This window comes from Palaemon carinicauda, chromosome 4 (assembly GCF_036898095.1).
Source record: "Palaemon carinicauda isolate YSFRI2023 chromosome 4, ASM3689809v2, whole genome shotgun sequence".
Lineage (NCBI taxonomy): Eukaryota > Metazoa > Arthropoda > Malacostraca > Decapoda > Palaemonidae > Palaemon > Palaemon carinicauda.
In genome coordinates, this window is record NC_090728.1 from 73,534,392 (window position 1) to 73,554,122 (window position 19,731).

General features: G+C 42.0%; 1 protein-coding gene across 7 annotated transcripts in view; it reads left to right on the forward strand.

The window, feature by feature from the left end:
- Dlg5 (Discs large 5) overlaps window positions 1–19,731 on the forward strand; it is an 847,504-nt gene that overhangs the window by 659,713 nt on the left and 168,060 nt on the right. For all 7 annotated transcript variants that reach the window (XR_011044295.1, XM_068372367.1, XM_068372363.1 and 4 more), the window contains one exon: window positions 7,355–7,485. Coding sequence is in view for 6 of the 7 variants with exons in the window: in XM_068372367.1 (XP_068228468.1) it covers window positions 7,355–7,485 (131 nt within the window). In the remaining variant the exon portion in view is untranslated. The remainder of the gene's footprint in view (window positions 1–7,354; window positions 7,486–19,731) is intronic.

Genomic DNA, 19,731 nt, shown 5'->3' on the forward strand with positions numbered 1-19,731 from the left:
TCGGCTTGCGCCTGGATAGAGCATCCGCTGTCACATTGCAGAACCCTTGCAAGTGAACTGCTGATAAGTGCCATATCTTCTTCCTTGCCAGGCGGAAGATGGCTAGCATCACGTGATTGATGTTTGCTGATCTCGAGCTTTGTCGGTTTAGACATTTCACTATCACCTCACTGTCCAAGATCAGTCTGATGTGGACTGATCTGCTAGGGGCTAGTTTCTTCAACGGTAGGAAGACTGCCATAGCTTCCAAGATGTTGATGTGGAAAGTTTTGAACTGTTGCGACCAATTCCCCTGCACTTTCCTTTGTTGGGAATGGCCTCCCCATCCTTCCAGCGAGGCATCTGTGTGAATTACCACTGATGGTTGAGGTGGTTGTAAGGGAATTGTTCTTGTTAGGCTCTTGACTGTTGACCATGGCCTTAGAAGCGTTCGCAATCGGGTCGGTGTCAACCTTTGTTGATCTCTTCGAGCGTTTGATGCGTATCTTCTCCAGATTCCTGACGCATCCTATAATTGTGCTTTTAGCACGGGGTCTGTCACTGCTGCGAACTGGAGAGAACCCAGTACTCTTTCCTGTTGGCGTCTTGAAATCTTCTTGAGTTTTTGTAGTCTCTTGACAGATCCCGCTATCTCTCTCTCTTCTTCGGTGGAATGGAGAGATGGTGTGACTGCAAGTTCCAATGGATTCCTAACCATTGAAACTCCTGAGCTGGAGAAAGGCGAGACTTCGTGCGGTTGATCTTGAAGCCTAGGTGTTCTAGGAACTGGATCACCTTTGTGGCTGCTTGTAGACAGGCTCTCATGGATGCTGCCCACACCAGCCAATCATCCAGGTATGCTACTACCTGAATTCCTTCTAAGTGTAGTTGTTGGATGATTGTATCCGCAAGTTTCGTGAATATCCTTGGGGCTATGTTTAGCCCAAAGGGCATGGCCGTGAAGGCATATTTCGTCTTCTGTAGCCTGAATCCTAGGTAGGGGAGGGGGCGGCTGACTGGTAGGTGCCAGTAAGCATCTGCCAGGTCTATTGAGACTGTGTACACCCCTTCTGGTAGAAGGTTCCTTATGTGTTGTAAGGTAAGCATCCGGAACTTGTTGTTCTCAATGAACTTGTTGAGTGGAGACAAGTCTAGAATGACTGAGTTTGTCCGAGTCCTTCTTGGGAACACAAAACAGCCTTCCCTGTAATTTGATGGACTTCATTTTCCTTATTACCATTTTGTTCAAGAGTTCTGAGGTATATTCTTCCAATAAGGGGGTGGAGTGTTGGAAGAATTGAGGAAAAGGGGGTAGAATTTTGTTCCATTTTCAACCGAGTACGTTCTTGATTAGGCTGTAGGCCCAGGGATCGAAGGTCCAATGATCCTGAAAGTGAAAGAGTCTCCCTCTTACCTGGAGCATCTCATTGCTGAGATGTTCATGAGTATTTACTTCCATGCCCACGTCCTTCTCTACCCCTTGAGGGGTTTCTTGAGGAGCTTCTTTTTGAGCCTTTACCTTTGGGGCGAAAGGTAGTTGTGTGCCTCTCGAAGCCTGGATTAAACACAGGCGATTGAGCTACTAGCTGCTGGGGCACCATCTAAAAGGTGGTTTACGACTTAGCCACCATTTGGGGCATTGTGGTCATAGTTGGAGGTTGTGCAGGCCTGCGTGGTTTCTTTGTCTTCCTGTTTTTAGGTTGGGGACCACCGTCTGAGGATGATTTCCTTTTGGAAGACATGCCCCACTTTTGGAGAAGGTTCCTATTCTCTGTGGCAGCTTTGGCAATGACCTCCTGAACCACATCTTTTGGGAAGAGGTCCTTGCCTCAGATACATGAAGCTTCCTGTGTTCATGTTTGACCGTTGCTGCGACAAACTCATGCTCTCTACAGGCCCTCCTGGTCCTGACGAAGGCATACAGATCCCTAACAAGGGTACCCATGTGAGTCTTGGCTAAGACCATGTACATATCTGGGGTATTGGAAAGGCCTGCGCACATTTCCATGCAGTTCTGAAGAGACAAAGAAGTGGCTAGTCTCTCTTTTGTCTCCTGTTCCCTTCTCAAGAGATGCTCTGGCAGTTTTGGAAGGTTCTCATTGAACTGCTGACCTGCTATATCCGGATCGAGTTTAGAGACGGAGAAGCTTAGATGAACCTCATTCCACTCCTTCTTGCAGGTAGGCATGGCTAGAGATAATGGTCTGCATTCCTCTAGAGCTGGGCATGGTTTGCCCGCATCGACTGCTTTTATCACACAGTCAAGAGCTTTCACCGAAAAGGGGAAAGCTTTGGAGGAAGGAGCAATGAAGGTAGGATGCCTCTTGCTCAAAGCTGAAACTTTGGAGTTGGTGTAACCGGCTCCTTTTAGGGTCTTGGACAGGAGAGCCTGTGCCTTGTCATGCTCGAAGGCAATGACTTCTTTCGGTTCTGTCTCCTCACGAGATGCTGGCTTATCCCGCAGTCTCACGTAACAATCTGGGTATGCAGACAGGTTAAGCCAGAATTGGAGATCTTCAAGGGGTTTGACCCCCAACTTCTTGCAGATGTAAAGCTTCCCATCCATCATGGGCATATGCTTCGTGTACCTCCAGGGGTTGGTTTCGGAGCATTGAGGTCAGTCAGAGACCTTGAGAGGCTTAGGAAAGCCCCTGAGAATGCCCGGGCATTTCACTTCTCTTACCTCCTCCTTCGTCTCTTTGAGATCTTGCTTAATCTCCCGTTGTTCCTTGCGAAATACTGCCATCATTTGTTGAATTGACTCTAGGAGCGCTTCGCTCCTGGCTATCAGCGGATCAGGATGGGGAGTTGGGGCTGAAGAGGTTGACGGCACAGGTTGGTATGCCGTCACGGAAAACTGAAGGTCTTCAGTTACCGTTGACACGGATCCTTCTTCCTCCGTAGGTGGATGAACCACCTTTTCTTCAGGGTCTTCTTGTAGAAGGTCCTTTTCGGTGTCGGTAGACACCTCGGACATCCATTCCTGATGGATGTCCATGCCTTCGAGGCCCTTGTTGATGTCAGCATCCACCGTCAGTTGGATGAAGGGAGGCTTGACCTGTACCTGGGGCACAACCGCGTCGGATTGGGCCTTAGGGAACAGAAGGCACCTCATAGCTTCATTAGGTAGGTAAGGTCCCGTAGAGTTCCTCTGGAACCCTCGTACCCACCTCCGAATAGTTTCTCTTGCTGTATCCCTTGACTCTGTAGTCTCAGGGATATCTTCACCAAATCCCTCGGTCATCAGAGCCGAGCAGATGGCACAACCCTTCGGGTCCCAATACCTCAGGGTTTACTATGGAGCAGGGGGCATGAGACCTGCACATCGTATGCCCACAAAAGTCCTTACTCTTGTGGTTGCAGAACACGACTGCACACTTCACCTTTGGTTCCTCCTGTAAGGAAAGAAAGGGTGAAATGAGTGTATGGGTATTTATATCATTGATATAAATACACATGCTTAACAATAGTATTGCTTACTATTATTTTTAATAGCTTAGGATAATAAGCTAGAAAAGAAGTAGGAAAGACACATACCTGTGTTTCCTCTCCAGGCAATTGCTGTGACCTCCGTCAATATTGATATTTTTAATTTCCCTATTAGGGAAAATACTGAATGGAATAACTCCCGTACGTAGAATCGGAGTCAGTGAATATTTACACTAACTCCTCCACCTGTAGAATATTAATACTGAACGGTAATAATCAGAGTCCCGATGATCTAGGATTTATCAGGATGTTGAAGGAATACTTCACCTCAACACTTTATTCGGTCTCAACAATAGACTGTGAAAGGAAACACAGAGTATGTTGGAAAGATTTATACTACTGTATCATTATATACTGTAGTTTTCTAACTGCTGTATTGTTATACTGCAGGAATACTGGCTACTGTATTGTCATATACTGTAATTTTACTGGTGTACTACCAGGGTTAGGCTAGTGCCTGGCGGCACTTAACTGATAGGGAGAGAGAAAGAATGGGAAGGAGGATTTTTTATTATTATAGTTTAGTACAATAATTGGAAGTATAGGGGGCTACTGCCTTCTACAGCCTCCTTCCCAGAATGAGAGTTCTAATGGAATGGGAGGAATGCATTTGATTCTAGCTTCCATCCAGCCACAAATTCTGTTGCCGGCTGCACTGCCGGGTGCAAGGTTTGTGGATGGTAGTCCAAGAGAAGACTCAGGAATTCTCAACAGTATACAGTAATGGGTTTCCCACCGGCAGCCATCAGGGCCAGCTCACCCTTTCCCGGAGCTTTTGCTTCCGTTAGGGAGTTGGTCGAGGTGGTAACCTAACCGCCGCTTGTAGGAACCCGGCCGATAACACAGTCAGACCGGGAAGTGTGGATGATTGTAGAATACTGGCCAAAGGAAATTTGTGACAGCTAGGCTGGCACTAAAGGACAGAAGGGGTAGGGAAAAGGGTCTTATAGTTTACAGGGGAGGAAGGTGGTGGCAAGTATGCCACCTACTTTCGGCTGTAAATCAAAGGAAGCATAGCTTCCTGTATCGACGCCGTCATGGGAGGCAGAGGAACAAGAATTCCCCTGTCGGTGACATTGCCAGCTATCAGACATGTCTTCTAGTCTACAAGGGAGAAAGGTGGCGGCAATTATGCCGCCCACTTTCGGTTGTAGACTAGGGAAGCCTAGCTTCCTTTGCCGGCAACGTCATAGCCGGCATAGGAATAACGATTCCTTTGTCAATGACATTGTCGGCTACAAGACACTACACCCTGAGTTACTGTCATACTTCAAAGCCGGGATACTCGTCGGCAAAGAAGATCGAAGGTAAATCACTATCCATGTCAAGCCGTAGTTAACTACTCGTTGGCGATGATGGAAGATAGGGTTGCCGCCTGGGATGGCGGCATTCAGGGGTTAAGAATGGTTTATCCTCTTTTCTCTAAAAGAGAAGCGTATCGAATTATACCAATAATTCTAGGGGATATAAATATATCCCCGACCGAATTAATAGAAACGATACTAGAGCTTAAAAAATGGGATTAACGTTACTAACGTATACTAAAGGGGTTAGGCTAGCCTAACTTGAGTGGGGACCACGGCTTTGAGTGATACCACCGAGGGCGTATCGTATACGAAAGAAACGTTATATTTTGGAAGAGGAAATATTATACGTGTATATGCGATCTTCACTAGTATAATTTTGCCTAACTAGCTAGAAAATTCTTTATAGCTAAATACCGGGAACATCGCACTACTAACTAAATAATTGCATTTATGGGGTGCGACAGCGGTCTCAAAATGGCCGCCTCCGGAGATGGCAGTGCTCCGCTTAACACACCTAAATTATGTTAATTTAACTGAGAGAAGGGAGCTATAAAATTATACACAGGAAAGATTAAATACTGAACTTTCCAGAAGATGAAGATGCTGGAGATTGCATGATAATATTCTTTGAAAACAGTAACAACACCAAGAGAAACGTGGGAGAGCACCGTGCTTAAATGCTACGTTCAAAGGAATAATGCGCCAGAGTAGTACAGTGAGGGGGTCCACTGAGTACCTTGATAACGGCTCCCCTTCGTTCGCCACTCTTCCCCCTCAGAGTAAAATCTGTTCCGGGTGAAGATTGCTATGTGTCGTATCAAAAAATATGTCCCCTGATATTATGCAATATCCTTAGAGATATATTAAGGATACCCTCGCCAGGAGTTAGAATTCTGGAGACCTATGGTTAATTCCCTGGGAGTATCACTAGCTAAATATCCCTCAGAAAGCTGCCTTCAGGAACCTGTCATCAGGATGACATGGTTGAGCCCAAATATATATATATATATATATTATATATACATTATATATACACACATATATATATATATATACACACATATATATATATACATATATATATATATATATATGTATATATATATATATATATATGCATATATATATATATATATATGCATATATATGCATATATATATATATATATATATATATATATATATATATATACATATATATATATATATACATATATATATATACATATATATATATATATATATATATATATATATATATATATAAATAAATTATGGTCCTGAATTATGTGCTCGAATTGTGCTATTCCCCGTTTATGCGGTTATGTTTCGAAAGATGCGATTTTCAATTTTTGTGGGGTCACTGACCGACCAAATTCTCGCATAATTTGGGACTCTACTGTGTATATATATATATATATATATATATATATATATATATATATATATATATATATATATACACTTGTGATTGTGGTGACAAATTTTCTAGTCTCATCTAAAAATTGATTTGCAAATCTGTTTTTCTTTTACTAAGTAATCAATAATTTCATCACCTAAGTACTTTCACAATATTCTAATGGATTCTCTTAATCCTCAACTGTAAATTTCATGCCAAGATCAGCAACAAAAGCAAAGGGATATCTCTTTCTCCATCTGGTTGTGCAGTTAGTCGGCAATGAGAAGTCCTCTTCACTCTCGGCATTGAAAGAAAAGTTTGTTTCTTCAACATCTTCATCACTAGAGGATTCGGAATTAGAGCTCTCATCATCAAACAGGTTATAATTTTCAGATTCCTCATCTAGAATTTCATTTATTTCATCTAAAGAAATAAACTTCCTCTATAGGCCGCTCATTGTGAAAGCAGCTACAAATTACCTTCCCTGCGTAAATGCCCGAAGCAAACTGTAAGGAAAAGTTATCTAATGTCAAACTACCAGGAGAAAAAAATTGCCAAACAGCATATAAGTTTCCATTAACAGCTTACATATCCTGAGAGTGTTGCCTATTGGTGTTCTTATACTTATTATATGAGTGAAAGTATCATCACAGGAATGGTGACTTGAAATAGGCAGTTAAAGTCATGAACGTAATATCTCATTGAAGGCTGTACCGAGAGGATCGTGGTGAACATATTGTTATGTGGGTGATGCTTAATAAGTTAAGAATAGTAACATTACAATATACTTCTCATATATAAATGGTTAAATCTTTAAAACTAAAGGAAGAGAAATAAGATTGACTGGTGTGCTCGGATGTACCCTCAAACAAGAGAAATCTACCCCCATGACAGTGGAATACTTTGGTACAGAGGCTATGGCATTACCCAAGATGCAACAGAAAAACTAAAACACAAAGAACCCTTGGCAGTCTGTTGTTATCTGGTAGAGTGTTTCACTACTTTACTATTGCTAGGAAAGAAAAAAGAATTTTTTTAAAAATTAAATTTTGGTCTTAAATGTTGACGAACCAAACGTTTGAATAGTAACCAATATGAATGTCAAGGGAGGTTGATAGAAATATATTTCTACAGCTAATTTTTAGAATGATGAAAATCTAACTTTGAATATTTATTTTCAGGCTATAGTTTCAGAACGGGATGTTGGGTTTACTGTTGCAGGGGGTCGTGATGATCCACACTACGGGGGAAGTGATGGAGCCATTTACGTTACTAACATTACCAAAGATGGACCTTTTGAAGGAAAACTCAGGTCAGTGTGCTATGTATGTATAGCTTTTTTTCTCAAAACAATTTGTTTTCTAGGATATATCTCATAATGATTGTTGTAGAAAGTATTCATATAATTTATGAAAGGTTATGAATATGCATATTCAGAGATTTTCCATTTTTCCTATGAAAATTTATAATTCATTTTATGAAAAATGGGAAATATTTAGTTGTAACATGAACATTTCACAATACTAACTAAAATGATTTCAGTAAAAGTTCTTGCTATTAGGAATTTTGATGATTTTTGTAGTCGTATTTATGATGTGGCTGCTAACAAGGTTTTGGATTCTGTTATTGTGATGATTACTCAGGTGTTCGGTGCGAATTGGCTAACATCATTCTCATGTGAGCCTGTAAATGGACTTTAATGTTCAAGAGTCTTTTAGCTTAACGTTAATAGCCTTTTGAGAGGGTTGCTGTGTTATGAGGTCAAGAATCCGAGGTGTCTAACACTAGGTATGGTCCAGGGTCATAGTGTCATTGTTGCGAATTTCAGTTTCATGTATGGAAGGTTTACTAATCCTTTTGGTCTGTATGAATGCCTCTAGTGTGATATTAAAGGAAAGTGTATTTATCACTAAAAGCAGTTTCTTAGATGGCTCAGTCTTGAACATCATGAAATTCCATTGAGTAACACATCATGGATAAAGGGATGTAATTGCCAGGGTATCGCCACTTAGGCTACTAGAACTAATAATCATATTGGCCTTTGGTGAGGTGATGACCAAGTACTTGCTTACTTCATTCTTCATAAGGAGGATCGATCTCTTTTTATTTTTTGTCTACTATAAGATTAACCCCTTCACCACGATGACATCCCCTGAACAATACACTTTTGACGTACCAGATACACCATTTGCAAATATAATCTATTTGGAAGTTAAAATCATTTGTATATTCTGCCAAAGAGTAAAAAAGCTCCTCCCCTCCTTGATTTTAGCCCCTCCTCTTTTCTTCAGCCAACCAATGAAGACTTTGGGATTCTAACCTTTATTCCTGATTATGTAAGTGCTAGTTTGGGGATTTTTTGTTACCATTCATAATCACACCACATCACATTACCTTAGGTAATGGTGACATTTCCTTCGTGAGATATTACTCTAACCCCCTTGACTGCCCCCAGCTTAGAGACAGCTATTCTCACATCTCACCCCACCATCAATAGAGACACTTGCAATTCTAGTCTTTATTCATGATTATGTAAGGGCTATTTTAGTGTATTTTTATGTTGGCATATGTGATCAAATCACACAAGAAGCATTCTTCAAAGTGCGGCATAGCTGTGTCCCTCCTCTGACTCCCACCCGCAATATCATCCAAATTGTTGAAAGCTCTGTTTGGTTGAATTCCATCCCAAAACCTTTATTAAAAAAAATCACTCAAAATTATCTTCATACTGTAGTTATCTGAAAATGCCTCAATTGAAAGATTTTTTTCTATTGTTTAGACTGAAATTCAGTAGATTTTAAAGCAAGCTATTGAGAAATTAATTTTGTTAATCAGCAGTAAAATAAATAAACATGAAAATGTAGGCATGGAAATTAATGTTATCTTAAAGCAAGTGTGTATGTATAGCCTATGGTGACTAATCTTGTATGCAGCTAATGAGGGGGATCCACTGCCTCATGGTGAAGGATTTCATAATCTATTAGGTATTCTTAACAGCGAAATGTTTTTCAAAATTAGCCATTTCCTATTTGTGAAGAAATTCTTCTACAGTATATTTTCTTTTTAAAAACTTTTCTTGTAAATGTGTATTCTCATACCTTTGCATAAATGATATAAACACCATGCAAACATTGTTACATTTCTTATATGGAAAATGGAGTTGTTAAAAGAAGCTTTAATATGAATTCAATTCCGCAAATACGGCTTTATTTGTAATTTAAATCATACACTATAAGAAAGGATATCCTTTCCAGCTGTTGTTATTGCTCTTGAGGTCATTGATATCATTATCATTTTTTGTGGTTTTTTATACAGTATATCATCATTTTTGTTTTAGTTATTGAACAAGTCTTTAATAACAGTCCATTGTTACCAATGACATGGTTAGGAGAGAGGAAGTTTGCAGTACCTTATATGTCATGTGTGTCATCAGTTCTATTTTGGTAATTATTTCTATCAGCCTCCTCTGATGTTCATATTGCTTTTCTTTGGGAGCTCAATTTTATAGTAATGGAATAGTCTAGCATTTAATGGCAAGAAAAGAAGCTGGGACATGCCACAGAACCTAGGTCTTTTCAGTGTCTGTGTTACGTCAGTCTAACACAGGCCCATTCTCCAAATTTTTAGGTTTTATAGTTAATTTAAAGATGCTTCTCTCTGGATTATTTTTAGCAACTACACCAATGCCCTTTTATACGAATGAGTTCCATTCCTGAAGAAATATTTGTTAAGCAAAAATTCATTCATCAAAGTGCATTTTCCCATTGACTTTCATTATAAATACTGTATTAAGATGCGTTCCTATGAGCTCACCAAAATTCACCTATTTTCCAATGCAAGTTTTTATATACAGTAATGAAATACATAGAGTACCTAAACAAATTTTGTTTTATTAATATTAACCCTTTTACCCCCAAGCTATTTGGAACTTTCCAACCCTTGACCCCCAGGCGTTTTCTTTTTCAAGCACATTTAGCAATATATATATTTTTAAATTGCTCTAACAGCCTTAATTTTTGTCATAGAGAGGTCAGGTTGGTCTCATTCTTTTGGAAAATGCCTGAAGTTTCTCAGAAAAGTTATGAAAAATATGCAAAAAAAAAAAAAAAATTTAATTAGCCGTTTTTTGCAAGGACGTACCAGTATGTCCATGGGGGTAAAGGGATGAGTTTTGTGAAACGTACCAGTACGTCCATTGGGTGTAAAAGGGTTAAGTAAGGTAATAATAACCAGATAATGACAGTTTAGAAAGTATACTTTGTTTCTTTGAGTAGCAAAATTAACTTTTAAAATACCACAGTGATATTTTCAATACAGTTGTGGCTCCTTTAAAAAAAATGTCACTGCAGTATTAAGAAAAGGGGGTTAGTTTGTCTGAAAATGCAAACAAAACAACAGAATGGAAACATAGTCTACTAATTTTATAATTCAAACAAATACAATAAAAATATATTTTACTCTATGGTAATGCTAAATTTTCAATATTAATCTTACCCGATGATCATGTAGCTGTCAACTCCGTTGCCCGACAGAAATCTACGGTCGGGATACGCCAGCGATCGCTATCCAGGTGGGGGTGTACTCAACAGCGCCATCTGTGGTCAGGTACTAAAGTACTTCTTGTCAACAAGAACTCAATTTTTCCTCTGTCGTGGCGCCGGCAAGACCTACTTGGATACGCTGTTGATTTTGGAGTCTTTTGTTCACGATTTGGTGATGTATTTGCTCTAAAGTTTAGCCTTCGCTGTTCAGGAAGCTTTATCCTTAGCTTAGCAAGCTTTTGGAATTAATTTGATTCATTGGTTAACGATCTTTGCTTAATTTTGGAATTCCCCCTTGACTACCTCTAAATTCAAGATGTCTGACCATTCCCAAGTTCCTAAATACAGGCAGTGTAGTGTTAGGACTTGTACTAGGCGTCTTCCGAAGGCCTCTATAGATCCTCACACCGTATGTTCCAATTGTAGGGGTAAATCCTGTCAATTGGAAGATCGATGTGGGGAATGTGCTGGGCTTTCGGAATTCGATTTTAATGAATTCCTCAGATATGCACGTAGGTTAGAGAAGGAGAGAGATAGGAGGAGTTCTTCTCGCTCTGTGGATTTTTCCTCTCCCCATGCCCCTCAACCTTTTCCTTCCCCTGTGGTGGTGACTCCCGAACCTGCTACGAGTGCTCAGCCTGTAATGGCTGATATGTTGCGTGCCATTCAGGCTCTCGGTGAGAAGGTGGAGTCGTTGGTTAGTGACCGCAATCAGCTCTTGGCAGATGTCAGAGAGCTGAAAGCGAAGAGTGCAGTGGGAAGTGTTAGTGCTAGTGATGTGCATAGTTTCAGTGTCAGTGTTGCGCATGAGGGTACATCTGTGCGTGCCAGTCGTCCTCCCAGTCCGGGACCTCTTGCAAGCTCCCAAGCCCAGGGGAGAAGCAATGTCGAAGGACCAAAGGGTTCGGCAGGCCTTGATCGGCGCACGGATGTATCCTCAGTGGTTGCGGACGTATCTGCTAAGGATCGTCCCATCCACTTACAGACGAATGAGCCCTTACATTCCTCGTCTGTGGAAGAGGTTTCCAGGAGGAAACGGTGGACCAAGGTCTCACGACCGCTCAAACGTAAGGTCCCTTCCGAGCTAGTCCAACGGCCCAGGTGTAGCCACTGGGTCAGTTCGGACTCGCCACAGTCATCTGATGACTGCACACCTCCCAAGAGAGGTAGAGTGGTCCCTCAACATGCCTCTGCTCCGTCTGTTGTTGCTCCAACCACAGTAGACCCTAAGTGGTCCATGCTGCAGACTATGCAGTCTCAGCTTGCGGCATTCATGCAGGAGTATCATGCCGAGAAGGTTAACACCTCTCCTGTTAACCTACAACCCGCAGAGGTTGTGCGCTCAGCAGATACTGCGGCTGCCTGCTCCCACACCCCACCTGTGAGAGCTCCTCCACCGATGCGCAGTCCTCCCTGCCAGACGCATGTTCTTGCTGCACCATCTGCTAACATGCGTGAGCTGCCGCATCAGGAGTTGCCGGGTTCCAGCACTATGCGGCATTCTCCTCAGCCCATGCAGCATGCTCTGCAGACCTTACAGCATGCTCTGCAGACCTTACAGCATGCTCCGCATACCATGCAGCATGAGCCGCATACCTTACAGCATGCTCTGCATACCTTACCGCATGCTCCTCAGCCCACCGCAGACCCTCCCACACACCAGCCCTCTGCTTTTGTTGTTGCCAGCTCGCAGACTGTCCAGCAGAGGCATGATGTTGGATCCGCAGGTACGCATGCACCCGTTCTGCAGGATTCAGCCGTTCAGCTTGCTGCTCTGCCTTTGCCACTCACAACTCAACTTTCGGATGATGATATATCGGATGATGAAGCTGCTCATCTGGATGAACCTCACTCTGATGTTGAAGGACACAAGTCTTCGCCACCCTCCTTAGACTTTCGCAAAGTCCTTGCTTTGTTCAGGGACTTGTATCCTGAACATTTTGTGTCTGCAACCCCTCGTTCTCCTCCCTCCGAGTTTGCTCTGGGCATGCAGTCTGCTGCGCCTGCCTTCACCAAGCTTGTTCTCGCCAGATCATCTAGGAGAGCTTTGAGGGTTATGGGGGACTGGTTGCATTCCAAGAAGCAACTGGGAAGGACCTCTTTTGTGTTTCCTCCTCCCAAGCTGGCTTCTAAGTCGAGCGTCTGGTATGCCACGGGAGAGGAACCTGGCTTGGGGGTTCCTGCCTCTGCCCAGGCCGACTTCTCAAGTCTGGTTGACTCTCCCCGCAGGTTGGCTATGAGACGTTCGAAGATCTGCTGGTCCTTTTCCGATCTAGATCATATGTTGAAGGGAGTCTTTCGTGCCTTCGAGATATTCAACTTCCTCGATTGGTGTTTGGGAGCCTTAAGCAGGAAGACTTCCCCTTCAGATAAGGACTCGGCCATGCTGATCATGTCTAGCATGGACAAGGCAATTCGGGATGGGTCTGGTGAACTTGCGGCTTCATATGTATCAGGAGTCCTCAAGAAGAGAGAACATCTTTGCTCCTTCTTATCTGCTGGTATCATTCCTTGCCAGAAGTCAGAGTTGCTGTTTGCTCCTCTCTCCAAGTGTCTGTTTCCGGAGGAGCTGATTAAGGAGATGGCTGCCTCACTTATCCAGAAGGATACTCATGACCTTATGGCTTCTTCTGCACGTAAGGCTAAAACCTTACCTTCCGTGTCTAGACCCTTCCGCCCTACAGCAGTTGATACACCTGCTTCTAGGTTCATCCCGCCCTTTCGTGGCAGAACCTCCAGCAGAGGAGGTACCCGTGCAGACAGTCACCGTGGCAAGTCCAAGAAGGGTTCCAAGTCCGCAAAAGGCAAGTTTTGACTGCCTTCCTCTCCAGACAGCAGTAGGAGCCAGACTCAAGACCTTCTGGCAAGCTTGGGAGAGCAGAGGTGCAGACGCTCAGTCTGTGAAGTGGCTGAGGGAGGGATACAGAATTCCGTTCTGCCGCAATCCCCCTCTAGCTACATCTCCCATCAACCTCTCTCCCAACTACAAGGAGAAGGACAAGAGGCTAGCGTTGCAACAAGAGGTGTCGCTCTTGCTACAAAAGGAAGCAGTGGTCATGGTCCGGGATCATCAATCCCCGGGCTTTTACAACCGTCTCTTCCTGGTAGCCAAGAAGACAGGAGGTTGGAGACCGGTGCTGGACGTCAGTGCTCTCAATGCTTATGTCACCAAGCAGACGTTCACGATGGAGACGACGAAGTCGGTCCTAGCAGCGGTCAGGCAGGAGGACTGGATGGTCTCGTTAGACCTGAAAGACGCATACTTTCACGTCCCCATCCATCCAGACTCCCAACCTTTCCTAAGATTCGTCTTTGGAAAGGTTGTGTACCAGTTCCAAGCCCTGTGCTTTGGCCTAAGCACGGCACCTCTTGTGTTTACGAGACTGATGAGGAATATTGCGAAATTCCTTCACTTAGCAGACATCAGAGCCTCCCTCTATTTAGACGACTGGCTTTTAAGAGCTCCCACAAGTCGTCGCTGTCTGGAGAATCTCAGATGGACTATGGATCTGACCAAGGAACTGGGCCTCCTGGTCAATTTAGAGAAGTCCCAGCTCGTCCCATCCCAGACCATTGTTTACCTGGGTATGGAGATTCAGAGTCGAGCTTTTCGGGCTTTTCCGTCGGCCCCAAGGATCAACCAAGCCCTAGAGTGCATCCAGAGCATGCTGAGAAGGAACCGATGCTCAGTCAGGCAGTGGATGAGTCTAACAGGGACACTTTCATCGCTGGCCCTGTTCATCGAGTTAGGGAGACTCCACCTCCGCCCCCTTCAGTATCATCTAGCTGCTCACTGGATAAAGGACATGACGCTAGAGACGGTCTCAGTTCCTGTTTCCGAAGAGATGAGGTCTACTCTAACGTGGTGGAAGAACAGCATTCTTCTCAAGGAAGGTCTACCTTTGGCTGTTCAGACCCCCGACCACCGTCTCTTCTCGGACGCATCAGACTCGGGCTGGGGTGCGACATTGGACGGACAGGAATGCTCGGGAACATGGAATCAGGAGCAAAGGACACTTCACATCAATTGCAAGGAGTTGTTGGCGGTTCATCTGGCCTTGATAAACTTCAAGTCCCTCCAGCTAAACAAGGTGGTGGAGGTGAACTCCGACAACACCACAGCCTTGGCTTACATCTCCAAGCAGGGAGGGACTCATTCGAGGAAGTTGTTCGAGATCGCAAGGGACCTCCTCATTTGGTCAAAAGATCGAAAGCTCACGCTGGTAACGAGGTTCATTCAGGGCGATATGAATGTCATGGCAGATCGCCTCAGCCGGAAGGGTCAGGTCATCCCCACAGAGTGGACCCTTCACAAGAATGTTTGCAGCAGACTTTGGGCCCTGTGGGGTCAGCCAACCATAGATCTGTTCGCTACCTCGATGACCAAGAGGCTCCCGTTGTATTGTTCTCCGATTCTAGACCCAGCAGCAGTTCACGTGGATGCCTTTCTGCTGGATTGGTCCCATCTCAACCTGTATGCATTCCCGCCGTTCAAGATTGTCAACAGGGTACTTCAGAAGTTCGCCTCTCACAAAGGGACACGGCTGACGTTGGTTGCTCCCCTCTGGCCCGCGAGAGAATGGTTCACAGAGGTACTGCAATGGCTGGTCGACGTTCCCAGGACTCTTCCTCTAAGAGTGGACCTTCTGCGTCAACCTCACGTAAAGAAGGTACACCCAAACCTCCACGCTCTTCGTCTGACTGCCTTCAGACTATCGAAAGACTCTCAAGAGCTAGAGGCTTTTCGAAGGAGGCAGCCAGAGCGATTGCCAGAGCAAGGAGGACATCCACTCTCAGAGTCTATCAGTCTAAATGGGAAGTCTTCCGAAGCTGGTGCAAGGCCAATGCAGTTTCCTCAACCAGTACCACTGTAACCCAGATTGCTGACTTCCTGTTACATCTAAGGAACGTAAGATCCCTATCAGCTCCTACGATCAAGGGTTACAGAAGTATGTTGGCAGCGGTTTTCCGCCACAGAGGCTTGGATCTTTCCTCCAACAAAGATCTACAGGACCTCCTTAGGTCTTTTGAGACCTCAAAGGAACGTCGGTTGTCCACTCCAGGCTGGAATCTAGACGTGGTCCTAAGGTTCCTTATGTCATCAAGATTTGAACCGCTCCAATCAGCCTCTTTTAAGGACCTCACATTAAAAACTCTTTTCCTCGTGTGCTTAGCAACAGCTAAAAGAGTAAGTGAGATCCACGCCTTCAGCAGGAACATAGGTTTCACATCTGAAACGGCTACATGTTCCTTACAGCTCGGTTTTTTGGCTAAAAACGAGCTTCCTTCACGTCCTTGGCCTAAGTCGTTCGAGATCCCAAGCCTGTCCAACTTGGTGGGGAACGAACTGGAGAGAGTACTTTGCCCAGTTAGAGCTCTTAGGTACTATCTAAAAAGGTCAAAACCTTTACGAGGACAATCAGAAGCCTTATGGTGTGCTATCAAGAAGCCTTCGCTACCAATGTCTAAGAACGCAGTTTCTTACTACATCAGGCTTCTGATTAGAGAAGCACATTCTCATCTGAAGGAAGAAGACCTTGCTTTGCTGAAGGTAAGGACACATGAAGTGAGAGCTGTGGCTACTTCAGTGGCCTTCAAACAGAACCGTTCTCTGCAGAGTGTTATGGATGCAACCTATTGGAGAAGCAAGTCAGTGTTCGCATCATTCTATCTCAAAGATGTCCAGTCTCTTTACGAGAACTGCTACACCCTGGGACCATTCGTAGCAGCGAGTGCAGTAGTAGGTGAGGGCTCAGCCACTACATTCCCATAATCCCATAACCTTTTTAACCTTTCTCTTGAATACTTTTTATTGTTGTTTTTGGGTTGTACGGTCGGCTAAGAAGCCTTCCGCATCCTGGTTGATTTGGCGGGTGGTCAATTCTTTCTTGAGAAGCGCCTAGGTTAGAGGTTGTGATGAGGTCCTTTAGTATGGGTTGCAGCCCTTTATACTTCAGCACCTAAGAGTCGTTCAGCATCCTAAGAGGACCGCTACGCTCAGTAAGGAAGACGTACTTAATAAAGGCAGAGTAATGGTTCAAGTCGACTTCCTTACCAGGTACTTATTTATTTTATGTTTGTTATTTTGAATAACTAATAAAATGAAATACGGGATACTTAGCTTCTTTGTTAACATGTATGCTGGTCTCCACCCACCACCCTGGGTGTGAATCAGCTACATGATCATCGGGTAAGATTAATATTGAAAAATGTTATTTTCATTAGTAAAATAAATTTTTGAATATACTTACCCGATGATCATGAATTAAAGAACCCGCCCTTCCTCCCCATAGAGAACCAGTGGACCGAGGAGAAAATTGAGTTCTTGTTGACAAGAAGTACTTTAGTACCTGACCACAGATGGCGCTGTTGAGTACACCCCCACCTGGATAGCGATCGCTGGCGTATCCCGACCGTAGATTTCTGTCGGGCAACGGAGTTGACAGCTACATGATCATCGGGTAAGTATATTCAAAAATTTATTTTACTTATGAAAATAACATATTAATAACTCCCAAAGTTACAAATTAATGATCTAAATGATTCGTAACTTCACAAAATAAAATAATTACATTCCAAACACAGCCAATTACAGTACTGTATTGTAAATAAAGAAAAAGATGAAAAGCAACCATGATCAGTTGGGGTGTGAAATCCATGGGAAGTCAAAAATGAAACTTTGATATGCCTTAAAATTTGATAGTAAATAAAATGAGAGAAAGGAATTTTTTGAATAAAACTTTCACCATAATAGGACAAAATGATTCTTTAAGCATTAATTATTTAATTTGGGAAATGAAAAAGAACCTTCAGAAGTTTGCCTTAATTAGCTGATTCAAAAAGTATAGATGGTCATGTCCAGAAACTTATAAATGAAAACGATGGAAAATATTATTTTTTGGTGTTTTTATTTCTTGATACAGTGTTTCAGTTCACTGTACCCAATAATAATGCATGTAATATTCACATGTTAGTATTGTATTACAAAATAAAAACAGCTAATAATTAATCTTTTCCATTGTATTTGTTTATAAGTTCCTTGACACAACTGTTTACGCTTTTTCAAATTAGCTGATTAAGGTAATCTTATGAAGGATAATTTTTTATTTCCCAAAAGAAGCAATTAATGCTTAAGCTATCTTTTATAATTTATCATATTTTATCATATTTCATTCAGTATAGAGTTTAATGGCATATCAACATTTACCGGAGTTTAAAACATGTTGGCGATGCATAGCAGCTTAATGAATTACTAATTTTTCTTCCAATTTGTTAGGTAGTTTTTGTACAATTTGGTTTAACTTTGCATAAATCCAATACACCACCTTGCACTTACTGTAAAGTCGGGAACTTCATAAGATCATGTTATGAAAAAGAAACCACTTTTTTATTTATCATTTTATCCTCCGGTTTTAAAAGTTTTCCCAGATTCCAAACAGTTTGGGAGCTATGAACATTGTTTTTTTTTTTTTTTTTTTACTTCAGCTACAGCTTGTTCATAATTTGCTATATTTATCCTTAATCTTTTTTCCAGAGCAAATGAGGATATATTGTGAAAATATATCATTGTTACTCTACTTAACTTTATAACAAAATTACAATTATTGTTTACTATTGTACAATGATTGAAATACAAGCAAGATTCTTTGTTCATAACAAAAACTGTTTTTTCCATTCAGTTTTATATTGTGGCTGTAAAATTTATGCAATTATTAAAACATTAACACACGAAGGACGACGGGCGGCGCCGCCAAAGGACGACGACGGTTTATTGATATTTATAGAAAAAAAACTAAATATATTATTTTTCACTCTAATATATAAGTATTTGGTATCATTGAAACTGCAAGAAGATGAGTTTTATTAATAGGGCATTTATTGTTTAATATATTGTTAATTACTTTGGATATAAAAAAAATGTCTTTAGAAATCACAGTTGCAAAAAAATCAAATTCACTTAGAAGCTGGATTATTACAAAACTTATTATTCTTATTTGTTATAACAGTGCTAATTTCGTAAAGAATGTAATTTTGAAAAAGTCCTATAAAAACCAGAATATTCTATCCAGTAATAGCGTCGTAAAAAAAAAATTATATATCAACACATCAAGTGACACTTTCTCACCATTTGGTAATGCGGATTTACAAAAATATTACCGCGTTCATAATTATCTCTTGGATGGCCTATCAGTATTTTGCTGATAGTTAATATAAGCATTTAGAACTAAATCTAGAATTAATCTTTATTGTTCATGTGAGTGATGTCTTTTGTGCTAGTAGCACTTCTGCTAGAGGATGAAGCAACAGTTTCAATGTCAAGATCGTCGTCATAAACATCGCTATTAGTAATATAATCATCATTATCGTGCTCACTATTGCTGTCCAAATCATCAGCACTTGTTTCTGAATCATAAAGATAATCAATATCTTTTATCAATATCTTTTATCCCGCCAACATATAACAAAATCTCGATCGATAAGCCAAACTGCACCTACCCCCATCTCCAACGGCGCATGCTTAGCTCACTCCTATAGCCTCAAAGTATAAGATTTCTGGCAACTTTGCTTTGTAAACGATCACTGATTGGTTAAAGTAGCCTGTGACGTTAATAGAAGGCAGAGCTAAAGTCATACGTATGATGGAGAAAGGATGAAAAAAATGCATCCGCAATATAGACGCTCGCAAGTTGATGGCAATTAATGCATCCATTATGTGGAAAGGTCGTCCTTCGTGGGTTAACTGTGCTTTCCTCATTTTTGTCTCTTTAAAAATTACTTCATTTGTTGAAGCCACAAATTATCGATAAAAAAAATTGTAACTTTGAATTTTTGGTGTGTAAATCGAAGCATGAGACAAAATAAATCTTCAAAATTTATTCATTGAACCTTCATATATCGGTCCATTGTTGTGCATCATAAATTGTTCAAAGGAATTGTTTCTGGGTGATCATGATCCGTATTCTTTTTGTGTCCTGTGTTGGGGACAGTAATGTATTGTGATATAAATAATCGTTGTG